This window comes from Berghia stephanieae, chromosome 3 (genome assembly GCF_034508935.2).
Source record: "Berghia stephanieae isolate SIO BIC M18660-M18661 chromosome 3, UCSD_Bste_1.3, whole genome shotgun sequence".
Lineage (NCBI taxonomy): Eukaryota > Metazoa > Mollusca > Gastropoda > Nudibranchia > Aeolidiidae > Berghia > Berghia stephanieae.
The window spans coordinates 66,880,822-66,893,321 of NC_088362.1; the positions used below are offsets into that span (position 1 = coordinate 66,880,822).

Consider the following 12,500-nt stretch of genomic DNA (forward strand, 5'->3'; position numbering starts at 1 on the left):
GATTTTTAGGTTGTTTTTTTTCCCTTTTACTTTGTTTATTTTTTGTTGTTGATTTATTATTTTTTTTGTTTTTCAAGTAATATAACATATTTTTGATGTTCTCAATTTTGTTACAGCAATGGATAAGTCTACTTCACCAGCAGAACTTGCAATGGCTGCCAAACCTCCAACACCATCAACATCTCCTTCAGAGGCAGTAGCAGCAGCATCATCACCACCACCGCCGCCGCCATCGTCAGCACCACCACCATCTTCACTAGACTTAAATAATATGTCTGACCAAGCAACGCAACCATCTCCAAGGGAGGAGCAGGAGGAGGATAAGGACGAGATGGATTTCTTGAGACTGGAGGAATTAGGACCAAAACGAAGAGTCGTCATAGAAGATATCTCTCCGAGACCAGAGGATGAAGAAGAAGGAGAAGGAGATGGAGAGGGTGAAAAAGAAGAAGAAGAAGTAAAGGAAGAGGGAGATGGAACTGGGCTGTCGGAGAGAGTGAAGAAAGAGATACAAGAAAGAGATGAGAGATTGGCGAGACAAAAGGAAGAAAAAGAAAAGGCTGAGGCAGAGAAAAGATCTGAAGAAGAGAAGAAGAAACAAGATGCAGATGACAAGAGAAGAGCTGCGGAGGAACGTTTGAAAGCAAAGGCTGAAGAAGCTCAGAGAAGAAAAGAAGAAGAAGCTCTTCTGAAAGCGGTAAGATAACTGATTGGTTGATTTTGTTGATTTCCAATAATATCACACATTTGTAATATTATTTTCATGTTATAAATATTTTAGTATTAGTTTTCTCTTTTAACTACCTCCAAGATGGGCTTATCTTAAATGGGAAAAGATTGCTTTGTCGATGTACTGTTAAAAATTACGTTACACTGTGCCGTTCTTGATAACAGATCATAATCATGCAAATAAGTTATTTTTCACTACTAAACTGTTGTAAAATATTGTTGACTGTGATGTTGTCTTTGTCTCCATGGTTACAGCAAGCACCTCCAGAGCCAGTAGAAGAACCAAAGAAATCAGGCAAGACCAAGAAAGGAAAATCCGAAAAGTCGGAAAAGAAGAAAGAAGAGAAACCAGATGAAGATTCGGCTAAAACGGGGCTGGAGGCATTGGAGGTTTGTAGTTATTGAATAAATAGATGAATAAATAAATAAATAAATAGATAACCGAATAAACGAATTAATGAATGAATCAATCAATAAATTAATCAATTAATTAGTAATTAATTAATCATTTATTTGTTTATTGCTAATCGAATAAATAGATAAGTAGATAAATAAACAAATATGCACATTATCATATAACTTTTCTATGATTTTGTATACTCACAGCGCTTCATAATGCTTCATCTACGCAACCAGCAGGATATATGTATACACATTTCCATTTATACATTACAAGTCGTCTGTTAGAAACTCTTTTTGTCATTACACTATCCATGACTAAAGCCATGTACTTACACTTCTCGATTTGAGTTGAAAGAAACCTTTACCTGTGTTCTTTTATCTGATTTTATTTATTTTTATTTTATTTTATTTCTTTTGCTTATCTTTGCACTAAAATCACTGAAAGCATTCGGTAGAGTAATTTACTGTTCCTGTTTTTATAGATAATGCTTGTTAGAGTGAATAACCAGAAGCTGTGAACTTGGGAACATTTTGAAAGAAAAATGGATATAACAGCTTGAAAAAACACACGCTGTATGTCTGAAGCGAGAATCCCTTAATCTTTTAAATATTCAACAACATACTACATCTTATTCATTTTTATCTTCTCAGAAATTAAAGAGCACCAATAAGGACGTAGATCTGCCTTTAGACAAAATCCAAGACTTTATGGACTCCCAGAAGAAGCCACCAGTGAAAGCAGAAGAGAAGAAGGATGTTGATATACCAGAACACATGAAGGACATGTTTGCTCGGCGATCAGACAGTCAGGTCCAAGAGGCTCTAGAGGAGGAGATATCTAAGAGTGAGTCCTTTCATAGATTTATCATCAACCTCAATCTAAATAATAATAATAATAATAATGATAATAATAATAATAATAATAATAATAATAATAATAATAATAATAATAATAATAATAATAATAATAATAATATAAATAATCATCAACATCATCATCATCATCATCATCATCATCATCATCATCATCATCATCATCATCTTCATCATAGTCCTCACCCTGGACCATACTATAGGCCACTAGAGTATACTTTCCATTTCCCCATCCCTATCCCTGATCCCTGATCACTTGCAGTGATTTCCGCACAATAAGTCTGATGCCCCATGTAACTAAATTATTATTGAAGATCATCCTAGAAAGAATCAGGCCGCCATCGATAATGAAGTTGGCGATGTACAGTTTGGCTTTAGAAAAAATAATGGGACAAGAGAAGCAATTTTCTGTTTAAATAATATCACACAAAAATACCTTGATCATCAAAAAGAAATCTATGCATGCTTTATCGATTACGCAAAAGCATTTGATAGGGTACAGCATGGAGAATTAATGACATGTCTGGAAAAGGCAGGCATTGATGGCAAAAATATACGGCTAATAACCAATCTATATTGGCATCAAAAAGCAGCCATCAGGATTCAGGGCGATCTGTCACCTTTCACGCCAATTAAAAGAGGAGTTCGGCAAGGATGTATCCTCTCTCCATATCTATTTAACCTGTACACAGAGTTTATCTTCCGTAAAACCGAGCACATTCCAGGTATTGTTATTGGATGTAGGAGGATGAATAATCTGAGATATGCAGATGATACAGTATTGTTGGCATCGAACGAGACAAATCTACAGATCCTTGCAAATCAAGTAAACCTGAACAGTACAGCAAAGGGTCTAGAGATGAATGTTCAAAAGACGAAGGTAATGGTCATGTCAAAGAAGCCTGAAAAAAGCGCAAAAGTCCAAATTAATAATCAAAACATTGAACAAGTAGATTCTTTTAAATATCTTGGACAGACAATGACCAACAACGGAAAGAATGAGCTGGAAGTGAAAAACAGGATTGCTATAGCTAAGTCGAGGTTCAGTCAACTGAATAACATTTTAACTTCGCAACAAACGCAGATGAAAACGAGAATAAGAATACTCAAATGTTATGTCCACTCAACACTTCTCTACGGCTCAGAAACATGGACCTTGAACAAACAAATAGAGAAAAGAATTGAGGCCTTTGAAATGTGGACTTTCCGTCGCCTTGGAAAAATCAGTTGGAAAGAAAAGAAAACAAATCAAGAAGTCTGTGACATCCTTGATATCAGACCGACCCTAATGAAAGTAATAAAAACAAGAAACTTAAGTATTTTGGACACCTAAGACGCCATCAAACTGTCAACAAGGACATTCTTGAGGGTAGAGTTGAGGGGAAAAGAGGAAGAGGCAGGCCAGCAAGAACTTGGATAGATGATGTGAAGACATGGACAGGATTGTCCGCAGCCGAATGCAGTCAGCAAGCTGTCAACAGGGAAGATTGGCGTGTCATTTCAAGTCGACCTCAACCCATGAGATGACACTGGAAGAAGAAGAAGAATCCCTGATCAATCTTTATATGCTTTGCCATTAAGTTGATCTTTTTATTAAATTTTTTTTTATTGATATATTCTTTCTCATAAAAGTTCCTTTGGTTCATTACAATTAACCATACTATACATGCAAATGGCAAATGTCTTATAATCGTTTTCAGTGAGAATTGCGGCTGACAATGTGCTGAGCGAGTCAATACTTCAACCTGAAGAGGGAGAAGAAGGTCTGTCTGCAGAAGATTTCGAGGCAGCCCAAGAGGCTCTTAAGGTAATCATTGTTGCTTTTTTAAAAGGGTTTTTTTTTTTTGAAAACATATAAAATCTTCAATTTTTTGGGTTTATGTTGTTGTTGTTGTTGTTGTTGTTGTTGTTGTTGTTGTTGTTGTTGTTGTTGTTGTTGTTGTTATTTTCTATTGAAGGAAATGCGAGGGTAGTTCGAAAAGAAGCAAAAGCTTTAGTTTCCAATCAAAGAATATTTGGTCATTAGTAAACGGATAGGTCTTACAAAAATAAGTTGAATAAGTTATAAGTTTTCTTCCACTTGATGCGGTTTCAACAGCACTTGTGAATGCATGATTAAATGTTTGTTTTTTGGGGTTTTTTTTATTTCATGATATTTTGTATTAAGTGTTTTTGAGCTTAAGAGAAATCAGGGGATTATTATTTCAAATCATGCCAAGTTTGCTATTTTCTTTACACCCGTGATTCTAATCTATTGATTTTCTGGGTTTCTTTATTCTCTTTCTTCTTCTTCTTCTTCTTCTTCTTCTTCTTCTTCTTCTTCTTCTTCTTCTTCTTCTTCTTCTTCTTCTTCTTCTTCTTCTTCTTCTTCTTCTTCTTCTTCTTCTTCTTCTTCTTCTTCTCTTCTTCTTCTTCTTCTTCTTCTTCTTCTTCTTCTTCTTCTTCTTCTTCTTCTTCTTCTTCTTCTTCTTCTTCTTCTTCTTCTTCTCTCTTCTTCTTCTTCTTCTTCTTCTTCTTCTTCTCTTCTTCTTCTTCTTCTTCTTCTTCTTCTTCTCTTCTTCTTCTTCTTCTTCTTCTTCTTCTTCTTCTTCTTCTTCTTCTTCTTCTTCTTCTTCTTCTTCTTTCTTCTTCTTCTTCTTCTTCTTCTTCTTCTTCTTCTTCTTCTTCTTCTTCTTCTTCTTCTTCTTCTTCTTCTTCTTCTTCTTCTCTTCTTCTTCTTCTTCTTCTTCTTCTTTCTTCTTCTTCTTCTTCTTCTTCTTCTTCTTCTTCTTCTTCTTCTTCTTCTTCTTTCTTCTTCTTCTTCTTCTTCTTCTTCTTCTTCTTCTTCTTCTTCTTCTTCTTCTTCTTCTTCTTCTTCTTCTTCTTCTTCTTCTTCTTCTTCTTCTTCTTCTTTCTTCTTCTTCTTCTTCTTCTCTTCTTCTTCTTTCTTCTTCTTCTTCTTCTTCTTCTTCTTCTTCTCTTCTTCTTCTTCTTCTTCTTCTTCTTCTTCTTCTTCTTCTTCTTCTTCTCTTCTTCTTCTTCTTCTTCTTCTTCTTCTTCTTCTTCTTCTTCTTCTTCTTCTTCTTCTTCTTCTTCTTCTTCTTCTTCTTCTTCTTCTTTTCTTCTTCTTCTTTCTTCTTCTTCTTCTTCTTTTCTCTTCTTCTTCTTCTTCTTCTTCTTCTTCTTCTTCTTCTTCTTCTTCTTCTTCTTCTTCTTCTTCTTCTTCTTCTTCTTCTTCTTCTTCTTCTTCTTTCTTCTTCTTCTTCTTCTTCTTTCTTCTTCTTCTTCTTCTTCTTCTTCTTCTTCTTCTTCTTCTTCTTCTTCTTCTCTCTTCTTCTTCCTTCTTCTTCTTCTTCTTCTTCTTCTTCTTCTTCTCTTCTTCTTCTTCTTCTTCTTCTTCTTCTTCTTCTTCTTCTCTCTTTTCTTCTCTTCTCTCCTCTCTCTCCTCTCTCCTCTCCTCCTCTCTTCCTTCTCTCTCTTCCTTCTCTCTCTCTCTCTCTCCTCTCCTTTCTCTTCTAATCATTCTCTTTTCTTTTTCCTTCTTATTCTTCATAAAATGCTTCCTTTCTCATCTAGATAAATGTCTTTATTCTTCATGTTTCGGTTACCTTGGACTCTATTCTCCTTTAGCCTAGAAATTTTTTCCTTTTTCTTATTGCATCTTTTTTTCCTTCTGCTTGCCATCCTCATTTAATGTTATTACACTGCGGCTGACGCCTCATTTATCTCTGATATTTTCTTAGATAAATGCAAAATATGAATTTTCCATTTGAATCAATAAAGGGGTTTAAATTCAAATTTTATTTCAATGTTAATAATTTCCGTAGGAAAAAATGAAGAAAGCCGAAGAGCAGATGATGGGAGTGGTGTCCCCGCCGTCCCCTCCTCCTAACAAAAAACCAACACAGACAAAGGCCAAAGGGAAACCAGAGAAGAAAGGATCTCCCACTAGAAAGAAGAAGGCAGCGGAAATGTCAGAAGCAGCTAAGGAGAAGGAGGCAGCCAAGGAGAAAAAACGCTTGGAGAAACAGGTTAATACTACTTTAGAGATTGCTTTTTAAATGTTAAAATATTTCCTTTTTAGACCCTTTGTGTCAATCTGTTTTTAAGTCTGAATTCACTAGAAATAAGAAAATTAAGTTAAAAAGGCAAAATGATGAAAATTTGGGAATTTTGTGATGTTTTTAAGTTTGATAATGAAGATAAAGAGAATTGGAGTAAATCTGACTTATGAATGAACAACACAAAACAAACGACGTTTCGGCCTCATTCATGAGTCAGATTTTAACTCCCTTTATCTTTATCTTCATTTTATTGACTCATTTAGGCACCTCTAGTTATAAGTTTTTAAAAACTCATACTTCTGGATGAAGACATTTACTTCAATTGAGACTTTTAAAACCAAGCTTGAAACTCAATTTATAATTATAAATATAAATTTTATAACAGCCGTTCCTTTACCCACACTGGGCCCCTTGTGTGGAATGACCTGCCCAGAAGGATAAGAGAAGCGAAACCTATTGTTAGTTTTAAATCATTGTTAAAGCACCACCTTTTGTATCGTTACATTTTCATGATATTGATAGGAAATTACATACAGTGCTGCTATAGATATCATTGTGGTATACGTTCTATATATGTAACTTTTCTATATTTATTTGTAACGTGCATTGAACATCACACAGTGTATTATTATTATTATTATTATTATTATTATTATTATTATTATTATTATTATTATTATTATTATTATTATTATTATTATTATTATTATTATTATTATTATAATAATTATTATTATTATTATTATTATTATTATTATTATTATTATTATTATTATTATTATTATTGTTATTATTATTATTATCATTATTATTATTATTATTTTCATTATCAATTTTACCCTGACATAATAGCATTCTGAGACGATTAGCCACATTTATAAAACTCAATGCCATGTTCGTACCATGCTCAATGCGCTTCATTCATCCATAAGCAAGCCATGTAAAGTTAAGTTTGAACTGATGCTCAAATAGCCAGTTGGGTGTCCTTTTTGCTCTACTACTTTTACAACAATTGTCTTTAATTATATTCAGGCATGCATTCACGATTTAGTCATGTATGATAAACTGCGTTAAATACTTTTCTCAAGAGCACAATGTTAAAGTGGAAGCCAGAGTTTTACAATCAATTTAAACCATCCAGTTGCTGGCCTTAACCAATATTGCTTAACAGTCATTGACACTAGCTAAATTAGGTCAGTGCTTTCTATCTCTGAATTTTTCAAAAACATTATATATAATATATATATATATATATATATATATATATATATATATATATATATATATATATATATATATATATAATATATATATATATATACATGACCATAAAATGCAATTTTGAACTTTTGTCATGTTTAGATCTTATTGATAAGATTCAACTACGTATTGATTCAATTATCATTTTTGTCACTCTTAGAAACGGCTGGAGGAAGTCATGGAATTACAGAAAAAGATCAAAGAAAAGGAAACTACACGCAAAACCAAAGAAGCAGAGGCCAAGAGACAAGCAGAGGTAAATTTGGCTCAATAAAATATCTCAAAAGTAGTTAAATTCATGCGTTTTATACAGGGAATCGGAGACAAAATATTATTATCACATCACACTAAAACATTTCAAATTAAATATATCCTATCTATGTATTTCTCAATGTAACAAAATGCTTATTAATAAGTTTGGTTTAAATGTGACTATAATGTCGAGATGAACCTGATGCTCAAAATTAAATCTTAAGTTTAACTTTAAACATTTGAACTAAAATAAATGGCTTCATTGAATTAAGTTGAATTTATCCCCCAAAATGCCTAAATTTTCTTATTCTGGTCACTAAAACATATACCCCGAATTACTTTATGCAGTTCATATCATCATAATGCCAAATAGAGGTGGAACGAGGTTCAGAAAGTAGTAATAAATTGCCAGTATGTTAGTATTATGACATAAATCACTCTTTTTGATAAAATCTGCTCTAAATCTGTCTATTCTTTTTATTTTACTTAATTAGATGAGCGATTTGAAATTAATCAATTATTACCACGATTATCATTAATTTGCATTTGTATTTTTATAAAAATCTATTTAATCCTTTAAAAATAAAGGAATTGGCTGAGCGAATGGACGAAATACGACGGGAAGAAGAAGAGCTGGAACAGGCTGAAAATGACGCCAGGGAGCAGCTCCAAGTAGTCCGAAAATTACAGAGAGAGGAGAGGGAGGCACGAAGGAAGCAGGACTTGGAGAAGAAGAAACAGGATGCTATCAATAAGAGGTAGGCTTAGAAAACATCGAGAATGTTTATCAAGTCAACATGAATGAATGCCATCTATGAATTATAACAGTTAATGATAATAGGGGTTGTTTGAATAAAATTTATATTATATTTTCGATTGCTTACCCTTTACCAGAGTTTCATGTATTACACAATTAAAAAAAAATTGATTTGATTTTAGAAGAGTTGATTTTACATAATTTTTTTACCATTGACAGCAGTTTACTGTGTTGTGTGGTTTGTGGTCTTATGGTATAGTTCTCGTATTCTGGCCTGTAAGCCCCTGGTTTGAATCCCACTGTGTACGGCGCATAATTGGGTCCTTTGGAAAAAAATCTCTTTCTTCAAAAACGATCACCGTACACAGGTATTAAATGAGTGTTAACAATGTTTGTCTCTGTCGGAAACAAAGCCTCAAAGGCGTTATGTCTTTTACAACACTGTTGCAGTTGGATGGGGACCGCTTATGAAGCGCAAAAGTACATTATGTGGGTATTGCTTTTTATAAAAGCTCATGTTTTCATCAATAGTAAAAATAAAACTTTACCTCTCAAGTCTCATGATTTTCTTAAATACATTAGATCAAAGTGTGTGTATGTACATTTCAAAATTGAAATCACCATTACTAATGAAATTCAGTTTATGATAATTTCTACTTACAATGTGTTACTCATTGCCACGGTAGTGCAGAAATGTAAGTATTGTACACATGTATGATTAGACCATCTGTGCAACTGTAGGAAATATTAAAACACGACAATATGAATATAATAAATTATCACAGTGTGTTATGACAATAAAGATACTCACAGATAATCGTCACCAACCGTTTTAAAACGTTGTTTTGTCGTGGGTCTGAGTCTGATGCTTATTATTGGAATTTAATCTTATCTTATATAATATGGTTATATTAAATTGTCTCCATTCAAGAGTGTGACTTTTTTTCTTAAACCTCTCCAATTTAAAAAAAAAAATTCTGATCATTTGAACTTTAAATTTAATGTTCTTTACATAGTTTATTCTGGCATGGCACCAAATTGGCGCCGTGTGTTACATTTTGTTTTTTTTTAAGCGCTCAGACTTCACTGAACAGTTCTCCTTGTTACACTCACCAAGAGAGGATGCATGCAATTCTTATTTATTTCTAATTTAATTTTTGTGACTATTATTTGCATTTCATATGGTATTTATGTTATCTTCACATAATTTTAGTTGGATATTCACGATTAAGAATTAGTTTCGATGTTGTTTGATATTTCATCTGAAATCAGATATAAAGTATGCTATTATGCGTATATCATGCAATAACAAATTTAAAAAAACTTTATATTTTGCAAGGAAATTTGAATTTAGTGTGATTATAACCAAACGATGTGACACGATGGTGCAAGAATAATAGCATCGGTTGCTTTTGGTTTGTCAGAAGATGAATATAATCATAACGTTGATTCCAGGCATTGTAATTATCATTACAGACTTACGATTTGAGTTTCTTGATAAACGTTAAGTCTTTAAAGTCAGATTATGGGGTGGGGTTTTGAAAATGACAGAACAGACTTGCAAGACGATAAGGAATTCGATAAGTGTGTCTCAAAAGTCTATAAGGTAGTTTTACTTAGAGGTATTCCCACAGTATAAGTTACAGAATTGTGTTTGGTTTGGTATCAACCGTGTCATTATAATTCCTATAGTCATTAAGATGGATGAGAAGATTCAATAGATCTTTTATATAAATATATGAATAGGTCAGACACGACTTGTTGTATGACCTAATCATGCTGACTTTTTCATAGTAGCCATGTAAACTAAACACCAATTCTGAGAAATAAATGACACATTATATCGTTAAATTGTTAACTAAATTAGCCACCCAAATTTATTTATATATGTAAAAGGATTAATTATAATTTGTTTCTAGAGAAAAAGAGAAGACGATGATCGAGCAGGCCAGACTCAAAGAACAAGAAATGTTGGACAGAATTGCCGATGCTGAAATGGCTCGTAGACTTAGAGAGGAAGAGGAGGCTAAGAGAGAGGAGGAGGAGATTTTGGCTCAGGAGAGGTTTGAGGTAATAAACAGAAGGGTGTTTTAGCATCGGAGATACTGAATTTTCTGTTTCACTTTAATTTTTTAATAAACTCCCTCCAGTATAAACATGGCTTTATTTAAGAAGTCATTTATAACCATTAAATTTTTTTTTTTACATATTTTCATTTATTTTATAAATATCATTAATTGAATGTTTCAAACTTAGAGTTGTTTTCATTAAGGGATAATGTGCAATGGAATTGAAATATGTGCAAATTCCATTTTTTTAAAATTGTTCACCTTAAATTAAAAATGTATTTCTATCTTTAACTGGTAAATTATTTATGATTTTATCAAGATTACGGTATCACAATATTTGGAGGATTCAATAAGACGATGAGTGGACAGTGAAACAAATATGCAACTTTACCATTTGATTTTAAAGCCACATAAAATAATTCGCAATATTGATTTGGAAATCCAGTGCAGCTGATAGATAATGTATGTTATTAAGGACTTATTCTTAGAAAACATTGTCTTTAATTATGTAATTATCGTATCAATCTACGTGAATTGGTGATTTCTATTTTCTTTACAACTACAGGCTGAAATGAAAGAGGCTCAGAGGCTAGCAGAAGAAGAAGAAGAGAGGCTTAGAGAGTTGGAAAGACAGGTATTCTAATATATAGTACAAGCTACAAAAAAGTATCAAACTCATTCAGTGCATCAATAGAAAACGTCACCCCCATTATATCATAACGAGTCTCATTTTTTAATTCTGTTTTTGTCTTAGTTAAATGAATTCGAGGAGAGCTTTTGGCCACATGGATTTTATATATTTGGTTTTTTTTTCTCTCTCATGTCTTAACATGCTGTTCTTACTAAGTTGATAGGTCTTTTAGATGGATAAACGGAGGAAGAGAATGATCAAAGATTTCTTAAACGATGAATGAAAGTATCCATCATATTGAACACTAATGAGTAATATAGTCTTTTTAAATGGTATTTCTCGAGCATAGTTTGACAAGTAAATGTTTGTAATTATTTCGATCAATATTTTACTATTACAATGTTCAGGCAGAAGAGGAAGCCTTCCAGAAACTGATGGAGGAGAAAGAGGCCGCAGAGGAGAAGAGGTGGCAGTTGGAGATAGAGGCGAGGAAGATGAGGGAAGAGGAGGAAAAAGCCAGGTATACTAATTATAAATCTTATCTTTAACTCATAATAGAATATTTTATCTTAGTCAACCCATTATTACAATTCAATTTGTAAAAGTCAAGCCATACATTTATTCAAGAAGATTGCCAAATATTTTTCCATTCTCTCTTAGTTTTTATACATATAAAACTTCATTCTACTTAGTTGTGGGTAGATACCGTATCCTTATGATTTTAAACTTAACTGAGCAAATTAGAAATGTTATTATTTTTACGTGCTATGTGACAAACCACAAATACCTTTGTCATCATTATTTTGGAATTTCTCTTTTCCAGAAAATTAAAAAGTTTTTAGATATTCTTTTCTCAGCGTTAAATATGATGCTTGGTCTAACACAGTTATTTTAGTCGCAATGATGTATTATTTTCCCTTGTATTTGTACAAATAACGTTTAGCTCAAAATTGGTTATTTACTTTCTTTGATAATAGACAGATATTGTTGGAGGAGGAAAAACGCCTGGAGGAAGAACAGAGACAGAAGGAGGCTGAAGAGGAGGCCAGAAGGGAGGAAGAGAGGGAGAGATTGAGAGAGGTAGGAATTTATCGGTGTTCCTTTTCTAGGTAAAGAAGATGCCTTGCACTAGATTATAATGAAAGTCAAACGATGATGTGTTTATTTAGTATTGAAAATGTTCCACTTCTAGTTTTTATTCACATTTACTCACAAAATTATTTGACTATGACAAGGAAAGATTGAGTGTGCTAATGGTTTATTTAGAATAAAACCATTAAAGTGGGGTGGGGGAGGAGCATTGGAATTCACTCTAAAAGGACCCTTCACTTAACTAAATATTAAAATAAAATATTGAACATGGTTATATTTAGTGTATCATAATATAATTCTAATCAGTTATCTATTTAGAACTATACAATATGTAAACACAATGCCAAATACCATTCCAATTCCTTTTTCTCGTGTGCGGAAATTCCTCTTTC

The 12,500-nt window shown here is 32.8% G+C and overlaps 1 protein-coding gene across 2 annotated transcripts in view; it reads left to right on the top strand.

The window, feature by feature from the left end:
- The window catches only part of LOC144968251 (uncharacterized), a 43,855-nt gene that overhangs the window by 29,516 nt on the left and 1,839 nt on the right, over nt 1–12,500 (top strand). For both annotated transcript variants that reach the window (XM_078906419.1, XM_078906417.1), the window contains exons 14-24: nt 117–697; nt 985–1,119; nt 1,783–1,975; nt 3,705–3,811; nt 5,811–6,014; nt 7,468–7,563; nt 8,148–8,317; nt 10,236–10,386; nt 10,951–11,019; nt 11,424–11,536; nt 11,994–12,096. In XM_078906419.1, the coding sequence (XP_078762545.1) occupies nt 117–697; nt 985–1,119; nt 1,783–1,975; nt 3,705–3,811; nt 5,811–6,014; nt 7,468–7,563; nt 8,148–8,317; nt 10,236–10,386; nt 10,951–11,019; nt 11,424–11,536; nt 11,994–12,096 (1,922 nt within the window). The remainder of the gene's footprint in view (nt 1–116; nt 698–984; nt 1,120–1,782; nt 1,976–3,704; nt 3,812–5,810; nt 6,015–7,467; nt 7,564–8,147; nt 8,318–10,235; nt 10,387–10,950; nt 11,020–11,423; nt 11,537–11,993; nt 12,097–12,500) is intronic.